The 26742-nt window shown below is 37.3% G+C and overlaps 3 protein-coding genes across 4 annotated transcripts in view; all 3 read right to left on the minus strand.

Moving 5' to 3' along the window:
- Positions 1–7760, minus strand: part of LOC131667649 (klarsicht protein) — a 105251-nt gene extending 97491 nt beyond the window's left edge. Inside the window, exon 1 of the mRNA XM_058941215.1 lies at positions 6822–7760. The gene's annotated coding sequence lies outside the window, so the exon portion shown is untranslated. The remainder of the gene's footprint in view (positions 1–6821) is intronic.
- Positions 7761–8977: 1217 nt separating this feature from the next.
- On the minus strand, positions 8978–17472 carry LOC131667652 (dicarboxylate carrier SLC25A8-like). Its single transcript, XM_058941221.1, has 6 exons — positions 17355–17472; positions 14126–14508; positions 12930–13051; positions 12256–12365; positions 11428–11649; positions 8978–10201 (listed from the first exon to the last, which is right to left on the minus strand). Exons 2-6 carry the CDS (start codon positions 14243–14245, stop codon positions 9807–9809), a joined length of 969 nt encoding a protein of 322 aa, XP_058797204.1. The 5' UTR covers positions 14246–14508; positions 17355–17472; the 3' UTR covers positions 8978–9806.
- A 2105-nt stretch (positions 17473–19577) lies between these two features.
- Positions 19578–24673, minus strand: LOC131667650 (UDP-glucosyltransferase 2-like). Of its 2 annotated transcripts, XM_058941217.1 has the most exons (9): positions 24588–24673; positions 24127–24376; positions 22698–22768; positions 22527–22622; positions 22273–22415; positions 21118–21431; positions 20693–20912; positions 20124–20343; positions 19578–19933 (listed from the first exon to the last, which is right to left on the minus strand). In XM_058941217.1, exons 2-9 carry the CDS (start codon positions 24328–24330, stop codon positions 19642–19644), a joined length of 1560 nt encoding a protein of 519 aa, XP_058797200.1. In that variant the 5' UTR covers positions 24331–24376; positions 24588–24673; the 3' UTR covers positions 19578–19641. The 2 variants fall into 2 exon arrangements, with proteins under 2 accessions (XP_058797200.1, XP_058797199.1); XM_058941216.1 differs by having other exon boundaries at positions 24127–24625.
- Between the last annotated feature and the right edge of the window lie 2069 nt (positions 24674–26742).

Raw genomic sequence — 26742 nt, forward strand, 5'->3', positions numbered from 1 at the left:
CGAAGACGTTGGTATTTACAGGGAAGCAATTTCACGGTAAAAATAGATTTTCGCTCGAATCGTCAAAGAAAAAACCGGTTTCTGCCAACCGTCGCCACGTCGTACAGCACTTCGCTCGAATAATTGAAAAGAATTGCCAGTCTGCACTTTCTATGCTCGTGAAGTTGTAGCCGATATAAAGTTATTCAGCGAGGCGAGTCATATCAGTTAGTTGGATGAGGCATTTTTCGCGTGCTTCCATTGCTTCGGACTACTACAGCATTTGATTCTAAGAGAAAAAAGGAAAAGAATTCACGGCGCTCGCGTACGCTTCATTTGGCTTTCAACTGTCGAGGCATTTATCGCATTCTAACCTTGAACACCTGTGCTCGAATAGCGACGCCGCTAGGTGACTCTCGAGAAAGCTGAAAAAAACGCAAAGAAATAGTCGAGGATGATGAGAAGAGAGAGAGAGAGAGAGAGAGAGAGAGAGAGAGAGAGAAGAAAGGCACGCGAGCGCGCATAACGTAACGTAACCGAGTGAAGCAATAGTCGCAGTAGCGTGGCACGCGAAGCAAAGTAGCGTGAATGGGGAATCTGCTCTCTTGGCAATTACATTATACATCACATACTCGTAGATCCACAAGGTCCGAAAGCTGATCTTGGCAGCAGCAGACTGAAACAACAGAGCATGCTCATTTTTCCTTCTCGCTCTCTTTCTCTTCGCGTGAGAGTTAGCCAGAGGGTTTTTTTTGCGGCGGCCAGCGTGGACTCTTCCTTCTACGTACAGCACGCGCCAGGCAGTGAAAGAGCGAAAACTGCACTCGCACGCGCTGTCGTCTCGGCTTCTTCCGCCAAACGGGGAACAGACCGTTACAGGCTCCGGAGTCGAATGGAAAACGCACAGCATCAGAAACGGAGAGAAAAAAATCTCATTGTCGGGCAGTTTTATAAAGCTTCGACGAAGTATAGCAAGCAGTACTTCGTCGTACACTGCTCTATAGGGCTTCCGGATTATCCATGCTCAAGTAGGCCTCGCATACGCCAGTCGTTCCGTCGCGCACTTTCTGCAAATGTGTTGCAGCAGCAAGAAACGTATGTAGGTCCGCTCGCCCCGAGGTGAAACTGAAAACGTCGAGTTCCAGTTTTGCTGCTCTCCGATACAAACATTGCACGCACGCACCGATATGTATTTATCGGGGCCAAAGCTTTTTCGGTCGCGGGAGTCATCGACCACGCCATACTATTAAGATGATTAGACTTGGGTATAATCATGTTTCCGGTGTGCAGTGGATCGCATTATTAAGGACAAAATCATTTTCTTCTCTTACTTTACCATTCTTCGTTTCTTTTTTCATTATATACTTGGTCGAGTGGGACGACAGTGAATTCGAATGGTCTATGCAATTGATATCGTACTAACGCGTACGTATATGCTCCGCACGTCGGCATGACTAATTTGGTTACGATGACACATGCGTCTCATTCAGCCGGTCGCATACGTCAACACTATATGTGCAGCCTTTTTCAGTGGTTTCCTCTATTGACCCTTCTCCGACTGCGCGCGTTCCGAGAAAATTATGTCTTAAAGAGTTTCATCTTCAAGATTTTTGTTTGCTCCGTACACCGATGAAGAAGAAGCTAATGACCACGAGAGTGAAAACATTTTCATTTTTTATTTTTATTAGTCATTCATTCAAATCGCGCCCGGGCGAAAATTTCACTTTTTAAATTATAATCGCATTCTGAATCTTCTCAATTCCAACGGGGAAAGTTTAATAGCTCGAATGAACGTTTATATTATACATTCTGAGCTGTTTATATTTTTCGTGCGGTTTATATTAAAATAATTGTGAGATCTTGCGCGGGACCGGTATCATTTGCCGTCAACGGCCGCGTGACGCAACAATTTTTCGTTCAATTCGTTTTATCTTTTCCACGCTCACGTGCTGCAATAGAACTTTTAGAGTGAAATTGAAAACTGATATTCGCGCGGTATAATTTCATTTTTTCGCGGATTACAAAGTAATCAACATTACTCAAACTTCGTGTGTGCTCGAATCTAATTTATTTTACGGCGGATATAGTCGCAGCTGCTTTAATATAAGCTGAAAATTTTTTTTATCTAATCAAGCCTGTCTTATCAAATCTCGTACGCTTTTGATTACATACTTGCGTTTATAAGTATAATATTGTAACGCATGCAACTTCACCTTCTTCTATTAACCTAGCGTCAGAGTTTCAATGACGTAATGATATTATAGTCGAGATTCTCCGGAGGCGTAAGTAAATTTTATTGTTGATTCGTTATTATCACACAACCTTCCAATGCGGCTTTATGGATATTTATATAACGATTTTGTTGTAGCGCATAACTGTTGAATAATTTCTCGCGCTAGGTGCAAATAGAATATCCAGGTACTAAAAAAGAAAGTTACTCTATAATATGCCAAGAGATGACCACAATATTTGCCAAATTTTCAGCGTTGCGTTATGTTATTAATTCGAAAGAAAGTATGTTATGTTGTAACACGGGTATTCCGTATATATAAACTGCTATAAACTGTTATATGACAGGTTCATCTATTTTTCCTGAAAGCTCTGTTACTACTTGTAACTGAATATCGAAAAATGATAAATTGCCAGAGTATTTTATATAATGGAAATGTGATAAACTGGAAAGTACTATTTCTTGAAAAAAATCCATTTTTAAAACTTTTTACGTGTCATTGTGAGAACTTTATTATATTGCTTATTTTTTCCGAAAGTACGCTGCAATAATGATTCTTAAATCTATGCTGCATTCTTGAATCATGGTTGTTAATAATATATAAGAAAAAATGTATTTGAAAACGGATATTTTTTCTTACATTGAGAAAAAATGTTCTTATATGAAGAGCAATGACTCAAGACTGTAACAAATTATAAGCCATTTTCAACAACTAACGAATTAACGAAGATTATTCACCCCTAATTATTCGAATAAAGTTTGATTAGTTAATAAAATTAGCTTATCAATCGATTCCATCTGATGATTCAGATATTAATTGATCAGCTGCTTGACTTTTCAAATCGATCAAACCTCACTTTAAATGTTATCAAATAACAATTCACACAAATATTGAGTTTTATAAACAAGAGCTTACTAATGGAAGTTATCATAGCAATTGCTCAATGCTCGAACTATTAATTGATAGCAAGTCATTGAGCATTGAACCACTGTAAAATTATGTAATTCTGCGAGTGCTATCGTGTACATGATTTTGATTATGAAGCATCCAAAAAAGAAAAAAGTTGTTGTTTCAACATCCGCAATTGAGAGTAGCGAGAAATAACCACGCCCGTCATGGTTGTGGGTTTCACTAAAACCATTGATAACGATTTCAAAGAAGTCAATTGTTAACAGACTTGAAAAGCACAATAATACAGAATAATAGATTGCAACATATCCTACATTCGAGAACGCCCTAATTCTGTTTTCCTTTGCAAAAATACGCTTTAATTCGAATTCAAACTAAATGTACATAGATTGACGATAGCATCGCAAGCTCGCGAGAGAATGAAGTCGGAAAGCTAATTTGGAATTCCGTATATAATATATCCAGCATTAGACGATCCGTGCGCAACGGAGTTCATTCAACGCTGGTCATGAGATACGATTTCCCTTCATAAAATTCAAAGATCGAGAGCTCCAGTACTGGTCAACAAGAAGTGTCCGCGCAGAAGCCAGACCCTAATCGTTACGTACGTCTGTGGAGAGCGAGAAACTTGGTAGAATTTCGCTATTGCCCGCGCATCCAAGTGCAATTTTAGACGCAGAGGAAATTTCTCCATTTTCTTTCTTTCCCTCTTCCTTCTGCTGCTTCGTGCGTGTAGATCGATAGCGGCCCTAACGCAAGACGGAGCGCAACAGTCTGAAAGTGCACATAGCTGCAAGTCTCTCTAAAAGAGCTAAATATAAAGTGGTTAGCGGCGCCGTCGACGACAACGACCACCACGACGAAGAAGACGTCCGTCGCGCCTCTCTTTATACTGCTGGGCTATGTTTATCCGCGAAAGGGTCGGCAATCGGCCACACGTGCACCGGACGCGCACATATACACTAATCATCCGCCAAGCAAGCACATACCGCAGGCGTGAGCCGAAATCTCGGGCTGCGACAATATTTGTTCGTTCATTCAACTCCACCTACGTATTTTTTGAACTTTCATTCGCACGGGTTCCGTTCACTCATTCCAACTGCATTTTATCGAGGGTAGTTTTCATTTGAATCATCAATGTGGAATAAAAGCGCTGCGTAATTAGGATACAATTCCAATCAATTACAAGCAGGTTCAAGAGGTATTTCAATTCTCGAGAGCAACACATAAATGCATCGCCATCGTTCTGCATTCTTTTGTTCTTTTCCCTTTTCTCGGGCGGTGAAATAGATACAGTTAACCTTTTCCACTTTAACGATCAGTTTTATTATGTTTGCTGAACCTAACGTTTTCCACGCGCACTCAGCTCATACGTATACACATCGTCGAGTGTATATGCTTTATATGACAGCTTACATATGCATTTTTACCGTTAGCGCCAGAGCTAACATCCTTTTTGATTTCTTCAAATTATTGTTCGAACTGACTTGATGCCTAACGAAAGAATTTGCTGATAAACCGGTTTTCAATTCGTCATTGGCAATGAAAAATTTCCAAGTGCCGACTACAAATTGTGTGGGCTCTCGCTAAATATCTTATTAAGCGGTTTATTTTAATTTATTTTTATTCCTAGTTATGATTCTATGAAACATTGACTGGTTTCTGAATAAAAGCCTGTTGGATATTTAGTATCGAGTAAAGAAATAAAATACTATGTACGTACTAATGAAGCTTCACTGAATCCACAGGATCCTAATGACATCTTACAGAGTAATACGTAATTATTTGTATATTTTTGTCATCAATGCAGATGCAGAAGAGTTTTCTCATGACGCAATGGCCGACAATTTCTTTGCTGACATATAATATGCACACATATAGGAGAGATAAAAAAAGTCACGAAGAAAATTTTCTATGATTGAATGATCAATGTTCGGCCCTCTGTATAAGTTTAAAAACGCCAAGCACGAAACTCGTTTCCTATAATTTATGGTGCATAATAATCCACGCGCAAGCGAAAATAACAGCAGACGTCGGCGCGGAATGATGATCGCGAGAGAAAAGAGCAAAGTGAATTACAATCCAACTATTTGCTCGCTAGTGTGCGGAAGAAGTCGGCAAACGTAATTTCTCCAGGAAAGTTCCAATTTCCATCGCGGTCGTGTAAGTACACATGCATATCCACATGTCTGCATTCTACACAACTCTCGAGTCAACGCGCGCGTTGGAAAATCCGAGTCGTGCCACAAAAAGGAGAACGAGTTACTCAAGTCGACCTCCAAATTGTAGCTACATGGAAAAAGCTTTTCACACGTCGATCATCACGAGCACGGTTTCTCTCTCTCTCTCTCTCTCTCTCTCTCTCTCTCTCTCTCTCTCTCTCTCTCTCTCTCTCTCTCTCTCTCTCTCTGTCCAAGTAGTGGCTTCATTAAACGATGACAAGCGGAAAAGCGTGTAAACATAAAGCCGGGCGTCATCCTGGCAGTGCATATCGTTTTGTTGCGTGTGCTCGGTCTCGCGGAATCAAGCCGCCAAGGTTTGTAAGCGCGGCAAAAGAGAGAGCACACGTAGCTCTCTCGCAGGTATAATACACCTGCGGCTTTGCCATCGTGGTCATCGGAAAGAAAAGTACGTATCGAGCTAATGTGTGTGAGTATGTGTTGTGCGATACACATACAATATTGGCGCGCCAAAACTATGGAGGACGAAAGTTACCGCATGCTTAGGGCAAAGATAGAGCAAAAGAGAAAAAGGGGCTCGGCCACACAGCAGCGAAACACACACAGTAGAAGAGAGAGAGAGAGAGAGAGAGAGAGAGTGAGAGAGAGAGAGAAAGAGAGAGAGAGAGAGAGAGAGGAGAGAGCGAGGAGCAAACGTAGTAGAATAAAAAATGCACGGAAACCGCAAAGAGCCTCGACTCGCTACTCCGTCTTTCTCTCGTGCTGGCCATACAGCTAGCAGCGAGCAGCAGCTATCTTTTGCGCCTTTTAACCTGGCTGGCGCGTTCTGCAGCGTACATAATACACGTCATGGCGCCGCCGGAGAGAGAGAGAGAGAGAGAGAGAGAGAGAGAGAGAGAGAGAGAGAGAGAGAGAGAGAGAGAGAGAGAGAGAGAGAGAGAGAGCTCCGAACCGAACGGTAATGCAATGCGCTCCCCATCTGCATACATACACACACGATAGCTTATGTACACGCAACGCCAGCAAAGCTTCGGCTATATACGTGCACGTTTCTGCATTAGTCACCCCGAAAAGGCAATCAGCGCACACATGCATGCGTACACGGACATCCTTGAGCCAGAAGGGGGGCCAACGCGCTTTTATAAATACGTATACGTACTGTCGAGCGCCGCATTTGCCATTCCAGGCGTGCGACTCTCCGCGCGGAGAAGAAAAATAAATCTGCAAGCGCGCGCACGAGACGGTGCCCGCAGGGAAAGATATCAGAGTTGTCGATGAATGAAAGAGAGGCGTCCAGTGAACGCCGTGTGCAGGCTGTGACAGACACGCGCGTTGCATGTATGTAGGTTCGCTTCGCGAAAGGAACGCGAATTTCAGCTGGCACGGCCACCAGCATCGCGGCCGGCACCCAAATCCATTACTCAAACTTTCTCGTGAGAGCAGCAGCAGGAGAACGATCGCGAAATACATCGGCGTACTGCGCGCGCCACCGAGAGACTGGCACGGAATGTTTGGTACTCACGTTTTTACTTCCGTCCAGGTGGATCCGTTCTTCCTTCTCCTCTTCTTCTTCGCTCCTCGTTCTCAATATTTACGATCTCGAGCTGCCTCGTCTCGACTCCATCTTCAAGACTTGGATTGTCTTGATGTCGATGGTTGGGCTGCTGCTTTGCCTTGGCGACATAACCTTGCCACTCGCGCACACAAGCTAGCACACAGGTATACACTCACAGGTACACGCGTAGATGGGCAGTGGATGGATCGGTTGTGAAAGATATACCTCGGTTACTTGCTGATGTGTAGATATGCTTCACTCGGCTAGCAACTTGGCAGCTTTGGCTGCGTGAACGCTCGCAGCGGAGATATTTGGCCCCCGCGAGCGCGCTATTTATCTCTTTCCTATTCCTTCTCTCCTCCGCTGGCTCCGGTATCTTTTCAACAGAGAGAAAGAGAGCTGTCTGTGGCGCACACCGCAACTCGCGCGCGCACTAACTCGCGCCCACCGTGCACCGTGTGCCGCGACGCCGCCACCGTGCTGCTGCAGAGGGGATCGGCTGCAGCTACAGTATCGTCGCGACCTAGCACGAAAGCGCCACGGGACGGCGGCAACTGAGTATATAAGTACTGCTTTTTCCTATAGTCCGACCACAATTGAGCACTGAGCAGGCACAAGTAAGGAGACTCTTCTTCACCTGCGCCTGCGCGAGCCAAGCACCTCCACCTTGAAAAGCCTTTTCAAACGCAGAGCTGCCAACACACGCAGATCGACGTTGGTCGTGCTGAAGTCTGAACCAACTACCTGTTAGCCAACTTGCCTTTTGCACAGTCGGTACAGCTCCGTCGCGCGTCTTACAACACTTGTTGGTCATTTAAATTTAAATGACTGGAGATTTAAAAGGGTTGAAGTTTACTGCTTGTTACCTTTGTCAAGGCATGGTATACCCGTCACGGTCATTGTTATACCTGTGTTTACTCTTTCAAACATAAACATTTTCAGTAAATACTTTAATACGTGTGCATTTTAATTATTCTTTGTTAAACATTACTTTATTTATTGAAAACACGTAGTTTTATGATCGATTAGACTTGCCGGTCTCTTAACGGTGCCAGCTGTGCATGAGGCAGTTTTCAAACGACCAATATATAAACCATATCGGGCAGATACGTGGTCTTTTATCAAACTAATTGGAATAATTCATTGTTTTTAAAGTTTTTCAATGCCGTTTTACGTTTTTAAAATGTGAAGGATATTTTTTTTGAATGCATATTATGAATCCCTCTACTCTATTTCACTCTAATTATTATTAGTACATGAATACATTGAGATTTATTGAGATACATAGTTGTTATATATTTTTACGTATCTCTTAGTAATAAATTATTAATTAGAAACATTAACTTCAATACTATAACGATATATATGATTGAACTTATAAATAACGATCTCAAAAGTTAACTATGTCATATTTTTCTATTTAAATCTTGAAACTGAAGATAATAATTTATTCACTTATTTATATTATACAGTATTCGATGAGTAACAGTTATTACACTTTTAGATAGTCAATAATCGGCTTATATTCAATGAAATCAATGTTGTTGTCAATAAGCATATGCATCGTTTTGTAATGTCATATGTTAACGTAAAGAATTTTTTGGAAACGACTGAAAAGAGTAAGGATGAAATAATTTGTTTGAAAAAGAGTAAAAATATAATAAATAACAGTATTATCTACTGTCGATCAATTTTATTTACACGAATAAGGCCGAGTTTCACCATTGCTAATTTATTGTAGCTCAATATGGCCTGCAACAATATGAAAAAAAATATATCGAATAGTTGTAACTTGTATTTTACTTTTTCAATCGAAATTTTAGATCACTAGTATAAAAATTTTATAATATGTAATTGACCAGAAAGTTAATTTTGGAAAAGCAAGTGAACGAGATTGTAAACATTTCATCGAGACCTGATATTCAACCCTAATTTCCAATTATATAATCATTAATATATTAAACTACATGCGTAAAATAAAAAATGGCATACAATAACATTTGCAAAAGATATGGTAGTGAGAAGATGAATGTTGCAAGTGATTTTTTTCCAACTGATGCACATACGTTGATACCATTTCTCATTTTTAGAAGAGTTTACATGGTTGAGAAAAACGATTCCTCTTCAAATGTTATACGTTTATTAATGAACCTTACAAACAGATAAAACATAATAACGATCATGTTACAATAAATAATTAGTAAAAGAACGTAATTTTGGCATTGATAATTGTACTAGCTATTTTAGATCGGAATTTATCACAGTAATAAAGGAATATGAAAACATCACATACTTGGAATTCTTAAAAATTGCGGAAACAGATCATTCACTAAAGTAACTCATACATCAAACTAGATTTTAATATGCAATACAGTTATTATTAGCCATTTAAGTTTAAATTTGTCGAACTCGAGCACCTCTTAAGGCAACATAAACTTCTTAGTAATCTATCGAACTAATTTTGATATAGGCTAAAGATATATGGCAACTGTTACTTAACTGACAAAATGTTACTATAAAATTATAAGCTATTCCTATATCCAGCAATCAATACAGTACACCGTTTATCAATGAGCAGTTTGTAGAGATGGTAATTCATTTTATTTCTCGTAAATATTGGAAAAGCCTATTGTATTAACATATAAAAATCAATATCAAACATGATTGTATAAATTCGTAGTAAGAAAAAATCCCATTGAATTGTAAGTTTAAATTAAAGATTTTCCAACATCTAAAAGTACAAATTCCATCGAACGATTACAAGTTATAAAGAAATTGAAACATTTAATAAAGTTTAAGTCTTGAAAATCAATGAAAATATAGATGTGGTTCGACGACGAAACTAATTCTGGCCACCAATTTAAAAAATGCATTTAAGGTAAACGTGCCCTTTCTTTAACTATCTTAAACATCTACGGATCTACATGAACAGTGCCTATTAATGTGCGATATTTAAAAAGAATCACGTTTATTCTGAAAATTGTTCACTTGAATCTTGATTTGCTCATAAGTGACCCAGAGCACAATGTTCCAGGAGACAAGCCGAGCAAAGCTTGGTACAAAGCCTTTGTAGAATGCCATGGGACCCTCGTTGATGAACATACGCACAGCAACGTCGATAGCACCCTTGTACTCGCCGGGCGAGCTGTTCATGTAGCGCGTCTTGACAACGTCCACGGGACTTGCGGCGATGGTCGTGCAAAGCCCAGCTGCCACGGCTGCGCTCAAGTGACATGGTATACCGTCCTGCAATAGTCCTGACTGGAGCAGCTTCTCTTTGATTATATCGTAGCATACTATTTCCGCTACGTTCACTATCGCGTTACGTGAGACATTTGGTATTGTGCCTGCAATGAAAAAACCATAGCATTGAAATTACATTTTTACCATTAAAGAACTTATTGTGATTTTGCGAGAAAATAATAATGAAAATAGTAGAAAAGCAAATCTCATACAGAATCTTTTTGTGTTATTGGAGATGGCGTAATTCAACGTCATTGAACATAATTATGTAATTTACAAACAAACATAATGGGATACAAAGTCCTCAGTGCCTCTCTTGACAACCATGACGGATGATCATTAGAAATCAGTGTCAGATAAATGATTTTTTATTGATCCTTGATTGATCAATAGGTTTCATAACAGATGTCATATACATATGTGTGTGTGTGTGTGTGTGTGTGTGCATCGACAGCATCCGTCAATTCGAAAAGTGGAGTGGTGGAAAGCTTTTAGTATAAGCCTCAATCAATACAGCTAGCGGGCATCAAAATTGTGATCGCATGTAAATGTAATCACTCTAATTCAAACGAAATCAAAAAAGAAAAAACCACGCCAGCAAATTTGTACTGCTAAGTTAATTAAATATAAGCGAAGAAAATTTTTATTGGTCTAATTAAGTTATGCAACCAATGACGGACAAATAACAGCGGTCGGAGACCTTCCATTTTAATTATCCTACCGCGCTGGAGCCTATTCACGTATATATATGCGCGCAGAGTCGATAGGTTAAATGTCAATGGTCAATAATTTACTCGCATGTATGTCAATTCTACGTAAAGTTTTGCATATAAGAGTAAAAAGTGTGTCACAAGTCGTGTGTCAAGCTTTTAGTGTGATATGATGAAATGTATCCGTGAATGGTCCGATGATTTTTAGCATAAGAAAATATCAGCTTTTGCGAGTAAATATAATTTCTAACGGGATCAAACGTTGTCTATTTTCCCCTGGATCTGTCAATATTGTATTTGATACAAAGTTCCAGACGCTCTTTTAACGAAAACACCATAGCTTTACTGCTCGGATGATGACGTTGACAATTTTCTCGGATACGGGTCACTGTGCATTTACTCGCCGCGTGGGACACAACCGAAATAACGTTTATGCGTGTCTCTCGCTTCGGTTCATGATTCACATAATTGAACGAAAGTTCTTTGTGAAAATAAAACGTGAACAAGTGTATAAATCACGGTTGTTGTAAGATTCATTTGCATGTTTTAAAGCTGTAATTGTAAACTGGATAAAATAAAGGACTGCGAAAAAATAATAGGTATCCGTATATATGACTTACCTCTCCAGAGGCCAGCAGTTCCCTCGTTCATGGCGATGCTCTTGTAAGCTTGAAGAGTGGAGACGTACCGTACATTTCCATGACCATGATTTCCAGCCTGCAACCGAACCTTCACCACATCTGTAGGCTGAGCGAATAGGACGGCAAGGGCACCCGTTGTCATACCCGCAGCGATGCGCACACCTATGTTGATTGAACCATCGCTCGATGGTCTATTGTTACCTGTTAATCACAGAAAATACATCTTTTATAACATTTCAGTTTCATCTAGGTGTTTTAAATTAAGAGAGTTGCATACGACGAAAGATTGAAGCTTTGAAGCATTTATTACATTATTACTTTGCATAGTACGCTTTAAGATTTCAGTTATAAAGATATGTTTTAGAAAATGTTAAGCATATAAATATAAACAAGTGGTTTTACATATTTCTAAAAATGACAAATCAACTCATCACTTTTGAAATTGAAAACTTTTATAACTAATTGCCTTTTTGGAAAATATAAAAAATAACTAGCTATTAAAATCAAAGTTGTATAAAATTATATGATAAAAAGGATCATCTCTAATGAAAGTTTTGTAGGCAATAACTTTACCGATGCTCGTGTAGATAACATAGAGTTCTTCTCATTACAAGAAAGCTTAATGTACCGTTTCAAATTAATGTAAATATACTGCAATCATATGAAAGTTAGTTAAACTTTGAAAACAATAGAGCTTTCGGATCGAAACTGATTCAAATAAATGGATTTTCAATTCAGTATGCATTCTTTTAATGTAGACTATTTCATTAACTAAGCTCTTCATAGAGTCTTTATAGCTGGTAATACCATCGATCATTCCCGCGTAGAGTGTCTTGACACTGTCGTAGAGGCCCAAGCGCACGCTGGCGAAACACATCTGTCTTTGAAGTCCCGCGGAGAGACCTCCGTATAAGCTCCTGTAACCATCCACGCTCAACAATACGCATACAACAATATATCATCTATTTTTCTCCTCAATGATTTAACCACTAGCTCAGATGCTTTTTCGCATTTATGTCAATGCCAAGACATGAACTTTCATTTTCTCGCGTTTTTCTTTTGCTCAATTGGAAAAGTAGTTGTCACAAAACTGAAGGTTAAGAAGCATTCGAAAGAGCAATAAAATATATAAGCAAGAAATACCCCGAATAAAACTTTACAGGAGTCAACAGTAATATTTATTTTATGCAAATATAATTCGACTTAGTAATTGTAGCCTATTAATTACGGTACGTTCATTTAGCTGACTACTAAAAATGAATAAAAAATAGTCTTTAATAAACGTTAAAAGTTTTCATCGAATATTTCAGCAATATATGTTTTGACATCTAGCAATATTTTTTTACGTACTACAAAGCAAATCAACAAAAAAGTGATAGCAATAATTAAAATAGTTGAAAGAATAATTACATTTTTCATGAATTATTAGCTTTACGATTGCGGTAGGAATTAAAAAATCATTAAAAAGACTGAAGATATACCTCATTCCTTCAGTTTTGACGATGTTTCCTACAGTCTGTAATAATCCAGGCTGAGCTGTATTCACGGCCAATAATGAGCCCTCAGCTGAAGCCATCAACATTGTTCGGCCTTCACCAGCAATCTTTTTAAACAAATTATTACATTGATTCGTACATCGAAATGATCATAATAAATAATATTGATGTTTCGCTTATTAGTTACGCAAACATTAACAAGAATCACGATGATTTGTAAATACATTTTTTTGTATTAAAGATATATTGCGTTTGATTCTTGAGCTAATTATTTTCTTATCATTGATTCGAGATTATTTTGTCTGGCAAGTGTCTCGCGAAATCTGTTATCACTCTTGTTAGTATAAATATTGTCATAACCCGAATATTCAACTTGTATATATAAGTATTTTGTATTGAATTTGAATACGAAGATTTTGACAAATTTACTAATAAATTGGTTTTAAAATCACATCAATTACAATCATTCAAGGTTATATCTAGTAAAAATCAAAGTTATAGCACGTCTTAGTTATAGCATGAAGTTTCTGAAAATTTGTTTGAAATTTTGTATTATTAAAATAGCAGTTATCTTACATGATCTCAACACATGATAAATTTATTTCATCGAACTGATAAACCTATTCATTTATAGATTTTAGAAGGAAGTTTACGAACAAAGAAAAATCATTGTTTGGCTTCATAATCATTATACGTGATAATGTATTACGATGTACTTAAACATAATATTGACTATGTGCAACATGAAGCTCCAATGAATGAATGAATGAATTTTCATACAGGAAACATTCTAAAAAGTTGAATAATCTTTGTGACTTAATATTGGAAATTACAAGTCTCAACGTCAGGTAATCAATAGTAACTATACCCTTTCTAATTTTATTTGGAGTGTAGTGGTAGATAACATGGTGACTTAGTCTATACCTCGGGCTTGAGAAATTAATTTACTTTTTGAATTTTCACTAGGATTACAGCGTCAGAGATACACGAATAATTTATTACGAGTGAATTAGACATTTTACCAATTTCATTTAAGGTATGAAGCTATTAGGTATTCGTTACTCAGTACATTCTTTTGGCATAATAACGTAAAAATACAGAAACAATAACAGCCATACAAAGTTATGATGTCAAAAGGATATTATTTTGCGTAAATAAGCTTAAATCCATGGTCAATTTACCTGCATGCGGACTTTAGCTGTATCCAGTGGAAAGGTCGCCAGATCAGCAATGCAAGCTGCTGTTCCGGCAGTAAGAAGTTTTGTTGCAAGAGACACGTCATTCTGCGCGTCAACCTTCATTTTTGCGCGCTTTAACTATTTCTCTTTTGTGAAAAAAAACTTTGAAGAAGTAAACTCAAATTGTTAAAGAATATGTCTTGGTGTATGAACTTGTCGCTATTTATTTACACTATTTACAAAGTTCTTTTACCACTCAGTGGTAGAGAACTGATTTCAGAGAAAGATTTTGGATTCTCTAAAGTGATCAGGAAATGAGTGCAGCCCACGCGACCGCGGCTCGTGTTTTATTTCCTTGCCACGAAATTCTTTGTACATACTATTTCCTGCAATGAGATATTAATTTAATTAGTTTTTAACATATAATAAACCTTTATCAAAAGAAAAAAGTATTGTTCAATTGAGTTTGCCAATTGTATAATAGCTTATATAATTCGTTCGACATTTAACGCAACAGCTACTGGCCTATAGACTTGTACGTCAGCTTGGTACGGCAGCATTGGCATAATAATCGATGAAATAAATAGCGCCTAAACCTTTTGCTTTGGAAAGGTTTAAGTTTTTCGTTTGCCTTGAAATCAAATTGTTAAACGATATTTAGCAAAAGAAACGTTTGAAGAAAACGACTTGGTAAGCAGATACAAGATAAGTTTGCAATCAGAAAGAAAAGTCGGGGGTGTCAAGTTGAATTCTTTGCTTGCAACGACAGCAAGTCATTGTGCCTGTAATATATTTCACGCGTAGCATACACTCGCATAAAAGTGCGCAATCGCGCTAAAAGCTTACTCAGAGTTTCCAATTACTAGAAAGCGCTTACGTTTGCGTTGTTAGTTTTCCACATATCGAGAGCTATGCTCGCAAGCAACGCTCGTATATACATTTTCGACAAAAGCACACAAACATGTACACAACTCGCATACGTCAATTATCGAGTATCACTTCCGTCGTATAGGTATCAGTCTAATTGGCCATTTCTCACGTCAATAACGGTTATTGCCCAAACGTGTTAATGAATAACAAGCTGTGTCATCCTTTAGTTCGTATGTAATTTCCAGTGTTGTACTCTATCTGGACATCAATTCGTAACCTGCGAAGTTCAAACTCCGAATTACTTTCGACGATTGAGCATCGATAACATCAGATGGGTTTTGTCTGGCAAGTTGCGTGGATACAACTTGCCAAAAGAAGCCCTTTGGTTTAATCTCGTGCGATGTCAGCAATGCTCAATCGGCCATTCGAATCGCTCAATTTGGATTTTGAACTTCGCGGGTCGCTAATTAGTGTCCGGGTAGTGTATTTAAAAGAGTATACTTTCGTTAGTTTCTGAGAGTAAAAAAAAAAAAAACGATGAACGCTAAAAATAGCAACCTCGTGAATCGGCATCAGCTAAAAGAAATGCCTTCTCACATTTTCAGTCGGTGCAAAGAAGTTCTTTATGTATTTCATTTGACTACAACGTTAGATTTGTCTTTATTTTCTTTTTTTGGCTTTTGTATCGTTTACCCTTGATTGGTGACATATTTCAAGGTGAAATAAACCGAGAAGAGGAAGAGAAAGTTTAGTTTGTGGTCAAACGTGTTTGTATGAATAAGCACCAATCCATGAAGCTGTTAATAGCCGGGAAATCTTGAATTTGACATATAAATCACGTTGCGAAAAAGAGTATAGGAAATCCGTTGTGAATATGTGGGAAAGATGTTTGTAATTTTATATTGCAAACCGCATATGACGTTTCTGAATAAGAAATGTTTTGTTTCCTACAAAATGTTCACATGTACGTTACGTGTAGTGTTGAAACGCTGACAATATTGAAAAAAATAGTAATAATATATTTTATTTGCTAACATTTACTAAATAATAATTTAAATATATATACAGAGTTAATAAAATTTATGTTAATTTTGGGCTTATCCTATATTCATAGAAATTTCTTAAATTTTGATATGGGAAATATTCCGGAAATGCATCACTTTGATATATATATCAGTATGTAAATTTTTATGCTGATCGTTTTTTCAATCTCTAAGAAGTATGTGTAGAGAAGAGATATTTTTACTATTTTTAATATTAGTAACAAAAGGCTAATAATCCAAAGACATTATAAAATGATAACTAAATAGCAACAACTGTCATTCTATCTTTCAATGCATATCTGTTAAGACATTTCGTAACATGATATGGTAGTTTGAAAAACGACTAGTAAGTACTGTTGAAGATATTGCTGAAAGTCTTGTGATTGACGGTATTGAACGATAAGTGATCGTCGATGAAGTATATTAACAGTCGACCGAGTCGCGATCAAAGTCCAATGTACGCTCCAGACTGCGTCGCGAGTATGTAAAACGTTATGCGCTCACTTATCGGATGACTAATTTCATCGAGACGCTGCGCTATATAACTTCTTGTCACGCTTTATATTATTGATTGTCATCTCGTAAATTTTGCATACTATTTTATTTCTAAGCAAATACATGACGTAACGATTGTCAGTTCAGTTTCAACTGCCAAGGACAATGTATTATGGTAAAATGCTAAGCGTTTTTATTTTGCCGTTTGATCGTGAGTTCATAAAATTACACAGGATTGTACGTAATATACGATTCCTAAGATCCAAATGATTATCTCAATATTATGGATCGTCGTTGTAATAATTTTCTATAACACCACTTAACCTGTAAAAAATCTGACTTTTCATGAAAATTTACAATTTTTCGTAAAATATGCAAATTGAATTGATAATAAATATTTAGTTCATCATAAAGCATTTGTTATTCACAATATTTAAATAACATTTTTCATATTTTGATCATGTAACTTTAGGTTAAAAATTGAATAAAACACTTTTCATGTAAATTCAACATTTAGCAACCTTATAAAAATTATTATTAAGGTTTCGAATTGTTAAAAACACGCAATAAACGGATGCCTAGCAGATTTGTGATATTCCATTGAAATGGAACAGCACAGCACTATCATCGATTGGTGGGAAATCAGCTGTGTGTGTCTTTGTTTTGATTCGTACGCATGCGAATGAGCAAACTTGACACTGGTAACTTTTACTCTTATATTCGAGGTTATAACAATGAAAAATATTTCAATACTAAACTCCAATTACACCAGATGATAGACGACAATGGTAAATCAATGAAATTACATGCAGCCTTTTACTCACCAAGTTGTCAGTAGATGAGTAAGAAGAGAACTAAATACTGCCGCGAGAACGGACAAAGCTTATACCAAGCGACGACCAATAGCAGCAGGCTGTAAGAGCTACCGCCTTCCACCAACGAGCGCTACTTGCTTACGTCATTTTTCTACAGCAGACAAACTCCGAGCAAAACGAACGAAGCTCTATCTCCGCGCAAGTAGCGGGCAATCAATATAATACGACAATGCAGAAAAAGCCTCTTCATTCAGCAGTCTATCTCGCTATGGGCACCACATATATACAATGCGAAGCTGCGGCAAAAGCTCAATTTTCTACTTCGTTGAGAAATCGCTGTAAAAGAATTTGAAAGGCAATGATTCAAAATAAGGCCAAGGCGTAGAAAATCATTGATTCTCGGATTTTTAGGTCAATCGTATATGTAAAAGAAAAATGTTAATTTAATCACAGTTCATGAGATGATTTAAATAGAAAAGTCGTTGTAATGTATCTATACATTTTGCATAGTGAGACAGTGTAAAAAAAAGTCCTCACTTATTACTTTTTAAAAATTATAATTAATTGTCAATCGATCTATTTTTTTAATAAAACGACGATAAATTATTACTTATTAAGTAACTATTGTAAATAATAGTAAATCAACTCAATCAGTTTATTGCACGTTAAAAAATATAACACTTTTAATATTTTTACCGCTAATTGTAAAACATAAACATTAGTTGCGAAACAAACCAAGTTTAATTCCACTAGTTCTTTGCCTTTTGAAATATATTGTACGCAGTTTCAACAATTTTGATTCCATCAATAATTGCCAATTCATCTGAACCTCTTCCGCTAGCGATTTGAATCTATTGATTTTTATTGCATACAAATACCAATCCATTGATAAAGAAATCATGTGTCTGCATAAATGATGTATATAATTATAAGAACACCAGTAGACTGAAGCATCTGAATTAATAAATATTTTTGCATATAAGGAAAAAAGGTGACTATGACATTAGCTAAGATTCCATTTTTAAAGGAAATAGAATTGACAGCTTTTTGATTTGTCAATGTACTCAGTAAGAGCTTATAGTTAAAGCACAAATAAAAGAAGCTGTGATTTATGTAGGCTTGTTCACGAATGTTATGAAATATTAAACTTTTTTGTCCCCATTTATGAATCTGTCCTGTAACAAGATAAAATGCAAAGCTTGCAAGTGATGTTGGATAGTTAGTAAATTTTTTAATTTCCTTGTTTTAAGCACAGACAATGTTATCGTGATTGATGAGCATATTTGATAAAATAACGTTGATATATATCGTCAGATAACGAATTAGTTTCAAAAATGAAACGAAGGCTTCTTCTTGATGTTTATGATGTTGCCTTATTGCTCGATAGTAATTTTAATATAAGCCAATGAAATGTTAATAAGTTGTATCAAATGATAAGCTGTTACAAAGTTCACAGGATGTGTAAAATCATTGTGTGAAATCGCCACTATATTGATTTAATAATTTTATAATCAATGTTTTCTGGAATAGAAGATTAAACGCCTAAATAGAAAATTAAATTATACTTCTAGATTAGAATTACTTCAGTAATTTAAAAAAACTTAAAGTATTAAATCTTAACAAAAATAACAGAGACATAAAAAGCATAAATACTGAATGTAAGTAGAACAGAACTAAAGATGCATAAATTTACTTCTACCTATAAGTGAGAAACAAAATGTATAAATCACGAAATGGATAAATCTTATTCTGTCTGTTTTTTAGTAAAAATATTTATAATTTTTTTCTGTTTCTTATATATAGCGATGCTTACTTTTCCCACCTAAATATATTTATAGCAAATACACATTAATGATGATCGCATTTTGTTCGCTTCAGTATAAATCTAATATATAACGAGTGTAAAACTAGTATGAAATAGCAATAAATATTTGTGTTTCGATACATGTTATGAAATAGTTTTGGATTGCAAGAATAGATGGCAGCATGCATTCTTACATACAACAAGAGGCTGAAACTGTTATCACTGTTGGTAATAAGCCAACCTAACTTGCCTCCGCTAATTTGAGTTATTTATTTGAGTTATTATTGCGATTTCATGCTTGAATTTGATCACTTGAAATAGTTAACTTTTGAAAATAAATTAAATTGAAATAACAATATTGGTCAATATAAACCATTTTTAATAAAGAAAAATTAAATATGAAAACGAATTAATTTTTGAATGCCAATGTATTCTATATTTCAGTACAGAAATTAAAGTTCTTGTTCATGTTTGATGATTTCATAGATTTGTTCAATTCATTTTTTTAATTTTATTGTATAAACCATGTGTATATCGTTTCAATATAGTTGCTGACACACAATACAACGAGAAGATACAAGTGAGTACGATGATGATGATGATGAAGAACAGTACAATGACTGTACCATGATATTCAACAAATGATATGTCTTTTCCATGATAGCGGAGATGCTGAGCACCAGGGAATTTCAGGACATGTTCAACGTTCCATATTGCTTTATCCATCGGCTTAATTGGTTCATCTTTTAAGATAGCAGACATTTGTTGAATGTTGCGCGAATATCTGAAAGCAAAATAAAACTATAATTTCAAAACTAAGATAATACATGTATTAATAAAGATTTTTGTGTAAGAGTTTTGTGTGGTAGCGTTCAAACTTATGAATTTTGCTATAATGTAAGCATAACTGAAGTACGGAAACTTGTAATTGCAAAACATGGCGCTTATGAGCCCCAATTTATATTGAAACTTACGCTTGATCGCGCATTAGTTCGCCGATGGCTTCCACAATAGAGTCCTTTGTCATAGTATCTATATGAAGAACTTTTCCAATTTTAGATTCAATAATTTTGCGTCCGTTGAAGTTTTGGTCGCCGAAAAATGGCAAAGCTAAAAGCGGTATGCCATAATAAACAGCCTCCTGTATTGATTGCAATCCGCCTTGCATCATATAAACTTTCGTATTAGGATGCGCTGCGAGAGAAGAAAAATATTAATTAAAATAATATCTCAGATGAACAAGGCCTTTCTAATTAATATAATTTGTTCTATTGGAATCGGTGCTTTCTACTTTAGCAAGTGCCGAATAGATCGTTGTTAATACGAGGAGAATTAAAATTTTGTAAATATGTGTCAGTACTGCGTTATCCATGAAATTACAAATACGACTATCAATTGCCTTGTTATAATCTCTATAACAAAGGCTGAAATGCCAACAGTCATGGGATTGGCTTCTTAAAAAGTCGATCTTTTATAAGCGGGTTATTGTATTCTAGAAAAGGAATTAGCCTTAGGGCTGGTGGCTGTATGGGGGCTAACTTACCCAGAATCGCCTGTTGGGGCGCCCATTTTACGAACTTGATGTTGGCCGCTTGAACGGGTAAGAGGCCGTCGTATTTCCAGAGAACTCTTTGCTTTATAGAACCGAAAGCATCGGACAACGCTTTCAAAGCTCTTGTCGGCAGCTGCTGGCTTTGCAAATTCGAGCCCAAAGAGAAGTAAATAGCTCCCTCGCTTGACCCATCCAGAAATTCTTGAATGTCCTTAATACATCAAACGTATTTTTGGAGTCAAATATTTCTCTATTTCTCAGCTTTCAATTCAATTATTCATCCTTAACAAACGCTTGAAAAACATTATTTTCGTTATGTATTTGCAATTGAATTATAACAAAGTCCCGCAAGTAAGTACTTTACTCGTTACTAAAACAATTAGCATAATGAGACGATTGAAATAGATATAGATTACCTTGGAAAGAGTGCCGGGATCGCCGGTAATCTGAAGACTGTGCACTTCGATAACGTTGGGTAGTAATGGCTTGGGATAACCGAAAACGTGATTATTTCCAAGAATGACAAGACTGAAGTTACGGTCGATCGATGAGCAGGAGACACCCGGTGTAAATTTGTCAGCTATCTGCTGAGCTCTTGGCATATGTAAATAATTGTAGTAGAACCTCGTGTACATTGTGTAAATATAGTTCCAAACTCTTTCCTGGTTATTCATTCTGCCGGCGAAAGCATAAGCCATATCCGGATTAAGAAAAGGATCATCCGGATTCCCTGAAGTTGGAGAGCGGAAAATAAGAAAAAAATTTGTGATTTTTAGCTACTCAATACGCTGTGTTCTTTTCATGCAAAGCTTATATCTTATAGGATAATTTTTTACCGGTACTTAAACTTTCGTGTTTTCAATATGTAAAACACTGTTAGAACTATTTTGTTATATTGACGAATCGATTTGTTTTTCGAAGTTTGAAATATCGTTGTGCCATCTGTGTATAATAAAGTACAATGCACAAAGTATTAGGAAACTGTAAAGTAACAAGAAAAAGTAGAGAAAAAGCGATGATGCAATTTTGCCGTTAGCTAGTTCAATTGAATGATCGCTCGTGTACGGAGTTAAGCACTCGGGGAAGGTAATCTATCCCTTTTCTCAAAAGCTGTATAGAGCATAGGAGAAGAAAGGGAGAAGTTTGCTCTAGCTCCCTGCCGATTGTCGGCACATTCTACTTCGCCAACAATTTACGTCAATTTCATCCCTCCCAAAGTGTAACAACGTTCGAGCCGAAGGCGGGCTTTTTTTAAAGCTCGTCGAAAAATTTCGCACTGCTTTGAGTGAGCTATGCACGTCATAGCATTCCAAAAGTTTTAATTATGGAGAAAAGAGAGGAGAGAGAACGAGAAAAAAAAAATTAGCGAATGCATTCATTAAAGTAATTGAGTTTCGCGTACAGGCTTATACCTTTCGAAAATTCAATGAGTGCTATTCGGAAAAAAATCTGTCCGTTTGTTTTTCGTTCCGATGGGTTGACGCTTTTTGATAACGCAACTTTATATTCTGAACGCTTGTATCATTCAAATTGTAGAATGTGAATTTTAGTTGTGTTTGATTTGCACTTACCAACAGAATCCATAACGTACGGTAGGTTACCGACACTCAAAAAACCAATCAATACTGGATAATTGTAAAATGTAACTAAGCTGTAATAGCATTGATACCATAGTTGTTCGATGATTATTGCGTCAAATTTTTCTTTCCGCTCACTGTAACAGTAACGTATTCACGCTTGATATTATTAATATTGCTTATGAGGGTATTAATATTTAGAATATGCATGTATGTGTCATATGCATATTTAGAATGTGCATTGTTACATTAACTCCTGAATAGGACGGCTGAATAGCTGCTCTTCGCACAATGCATTAGCTCCATTCATATTTTTGCGAAGTAATTCGAATGCACTCATGAATCTACAAACCGCATTAATTTAATTGAATACATTTACGTATCGATAACTGCTTGTCAATGAATAAAATTCAATATACCGCAATTTTGTGCAATCCTCTCGTTTGTAAGTGAATGACAGGTCGATATCGGTATAATTTTCCACCGGCACCTGAAAGCAAATAAGGCAATCGAATATGAGCTTTCGGAATAGCGTTAGTCCGAAAAAGAACAGCTACTTAATTTAAAATACAGGCGTTGTCTGGCAATGGTAGTATTAAGGCAAGTGAACACGCTTAGCTTATTAGTATGAAGAAATGTTAGTACGACTAAATTCAAGTCGAACTAACTTTGCATAACTCTTCGCTGAAGTTTAACGAGGAATAGCGAGGAGAGAGAGAGGGAGAGAGGGAGATAGAGTTGGTCGAAGTCGCAACAGTCTTGCAAAGTGAAAGAAACCAAAAGTATAAGGAGAAAGAAAAGAAAAACTGGAACATAAAAAGGAAGGCGCGCAAGCTCGAGAACAAGTTTTTCTGCTCCTTTCTTGCTCATAGCAAGATTGTTCGCACTTAATAAGTACCAAAGTTTGGTTTCGGAGTCATCGAAACATGATTAAATTACAGGAATATCAGTCTCTCTCGTTTGCTCTCGGCGCTGCGCGACGCGTCAACACGAGCACGAAAGCGCAAATCATTTCTCCCCTCGGCAGTCTGTGCGTCTCTTTGTGAAGCGCAAAAAAAGACGAAAAGCCGGGGGTGGAGCAAGGAAGGAAAAGAAAAAGTCGCCGGCAAACTTTCAAGCAATTATATCCGGGAGAATCGACTTCGTCTTTGTGATATACTTTTCCGGACTTTTCCTTTTCATCCCTACTACTAGCCAGCCCCAGCAGTAGCTTCGCTCGGCAGAGCGAGAGCTATCCGCTCAGGTATTTCCGGGCGGACTGAGTTTCGAATCCGCGTGCCGAATCACAATGCGTTCCCCATTCAATCTTCTTCCTCTAGCTAAGCGTGGATCTATAAAAAAATTACATACATAGCTTGGAATTGCAAAATGCGACGAGCGGAATAACAAGTCGCTCGCTCGCTTTAAGGATTTCCTTAATTGGTCCCAGCTGCAGTAGATAACTGAAGCTTTTCCAAAAAATAACTTTGTTGATGCTTTCTACGCGCCTAGTCGGTTTGAAAGTGCTCATGAAACGTGCAGCAAGGCACGCGTTGCATACAGACACACTGAAGAAGAAATAGAAACTGCATTAAACTAAATTCCCAAGGTACAGATGGGAGATTCAACTGAAAATCCAATAGATAGCGAAACACGGAAATACAGACTCGTAAGCAGTGGAAAAGTGAAGCTGGCCGGAGCGAACGTCATAAGAGAGCAATTACAAAAGGCGACTGCCGAGAGACGGCGGCAGCAGCTGTTGGGCAAATATTGAAGAGAGCGAGAGAGGACATTCGTTGGATATATAACTTGGGGGCCGCGCGGCGCGCTCGCAGAGATCCTAATGAACGCTCGCACTAAAAGCCTTACCTTGAGAGGAACCGGCGAAATAACCGTCACTTTATGCCCTCTTCGCGCGAGGGCCTTCATCAAGGCTTGAAAGGGTTGTTGATGGCTATAACTCGTGCTGGGACAGATTCCCAAAATGTTGAATGCCCGCGCGGCATCAAGCAGCAGAAGCAAGGCCAGCAGCAGCAGCAGCAGCAGCAGCAGCCTCCGATTCGACCGTTCCATTGGAGTACAAGTGCGACCAGCCGTACGTTCCCTTGAGTCCCCGGCCCTTCGCCGAATCAAATCGATCCTTAGATTCTTATATCTATATGCAGCTCCCACAGATGTACTTTTCCACCGATATTTCGCTATTTTTCTTCGGCTATTCCGCGCGCGCCACCGCCGTTCAATGTCCCGCGGGAATAATCGAGTGTGTATGGCGCTCGAGAAATATTGTTGAGATTGAAGCCGCCCCGGGAATTTAGAGTGCCGCTATATACCTTTTTTCCCGTCAGACCGAGAGCAGCTTGCTGCGATGATCAACGCTCGAGCAAACTCTTAACACTCTTGAGCTATTTGCTGCTCGTGCGACTGCCAGGCTGTGATAGATATATCGCCTTTCGAATTGTCAAGACCGGCGACATATCCTACGCGCACAAAGATTCCACTTGTGCCTTTGCCGATATTTTTTTCTCCTCGATGTTTCGAAGATAAATTTTTGAAAGAGCGGCTGTCTTACGTATCGTTATGTCATTCTTCGATGCTTCTCTAGAATGGACCCAGTGTACAAAGTTGGACGCTTCTCGGGCAATTCTCGCATCAGTTGCTGTTTGAATCTGCTGTCTTGAAATCGTTTCGAAATATAAAAAGCAAAATTATTTTTCCGTTTCGTCAAACGTAGTAAAACGGCTAGAAAAAAATCAACATGAATTTGTATTAATTGGAACGATAAAAAGGTTATGGATTGACGAAAGAAAAAAAAGAAGAGAAGTCGCTTCATCTTTCATATGCCTCTCATTAATTTCACGGCGCACTATCGCGATCCGCGCGGTGCGCGTACTCGTTCGTTATAAATCGCTTGCTCGCGACATATCGACACCTCGTTCTTTTGTGATGGGCAACAATGCGCTCGGTGATTCGATTTTTCTTTAATGATTGCTCAACGATTAACGAGAATCCCCGAGGCTATGCTCGTCAGGAAGTCCCCCGATGTCTTGATGGCTGCACACGTGCACATACAAAAGTATGCATTTACCGACATCTATTCTTCTATCGTTCAGAGTTTTTTTTAAGTGTGCTATTATTTATTAAGAGTTTGCGATAATTGTTGATCTACGTATTTATATCTACATATCAATTTTTTACAAGTACAATAATACAGTTTTATATATAAGTTTTGAGTGATGCAGATTATAAATTATACGTTGAAATGAGTCTAGACCATATGTAATACATTAGTAGCCAAGAATCGACAGTTACTTTATACGATGCACTTTAGCTGATATAACGCGCTAGTTATGAAAAGAGCAAAGAATAATTATTACTGATTGATGATATAATTAAAATGAATTGGAATATGCAAAAATATGTATTTAGGTAAAAAAAGACTTTATATTGGAGCAATTGATTTTTCCCAAAAAAAGATATGAGATGCAGAATAGTACACAGTAAATTTAAACGCTCATGGCAGCGGTCATTATTCTCTCGCCGCCTTTTCACCCCAGTATGCTATAAATTGTGTGGCCAGGCGAAACGCAAAATTAAATCTTTCTCTCTCTCTGTCGTTAGTCGTCGCCGCACCGCCTCTGCAGTAATGCACGACTATTCGCCAACAAAAATAAAAACACACGAGAGCGAACGAAAGAGCGAGAGAGAAATAGGCCAATGCAGCATCCACAATCAACTGTCCAACAAAAGTTTGAGTTGAAAGTACAATACGTATTTTTCTGCGAACCGATTGTGTCATGTTACTGTGCGAATAATCTGGTCGCACTCCCGGTATTGTCGCTTTTAATCCAAAGAAAGAAATGGAGCATACACACGATGTACTATGCATTTATACTTTTTAAATCAATAAGTAAACAAAATGGTATACACGCTGTCGAAAGCGATTTTTGAAATGTTTTTGTTTCGGTCGACTGAAATCATCACTGCTTCATTAATATTGTATACATTCATTAAAGTACGTTCTGCATATTGTTGGTTTTTGAATAAACTCATTCTGTGATCGAATTAAATAAATAATAATTCTACGATTCGACAAGTCTGCAAGAAGTTTTATCATCTCTAATACTTGAAAATTTAATTTTTTTTATTAAATGTTACGCAATACTTCTACTACCAGAAAAACGATTCTATTAAAGTTTATCAAAAGAATATTTTCTGATAAGAGAAAACAATTGCGCGTGATCGACGTTCCGCGTGAATGCTCGAGAAAATTGCTTGTCTTGGCTTCTACCGGCATTTAAAGCCCATCGTTCAAGTGTAAGTTGAAAATGCATGATTCATAGAACTTTTTCTTTAAATTCAAGAGTAGATTCCAATTCATTAAAAAATGTGTCTACTTATTACTTACGATATCATATTAAATTCAAATATCATTTTTACAGTTCTAAATATTTAATTCATTATATTTATGGAGAAACAATGAGCTCT

This window comes from Phymastichus coffea, unplaced genomic scaffold (genome assembly GCF_024137745.1).
Source record: "Phymastichus coffea isolate CEN01 unplaced genomic scaffold, Cenicafe_Pcof_1.1 PCOF00069, whole genome shotgun sequence".
NCBI classification, from domain to species: domain Eukaryota; kingdom Metazoa; phylum Arthropoda; class Insecta; order Hymenoptera; family Eulophidae; genus Phymastichus; species Phymastichus coffea.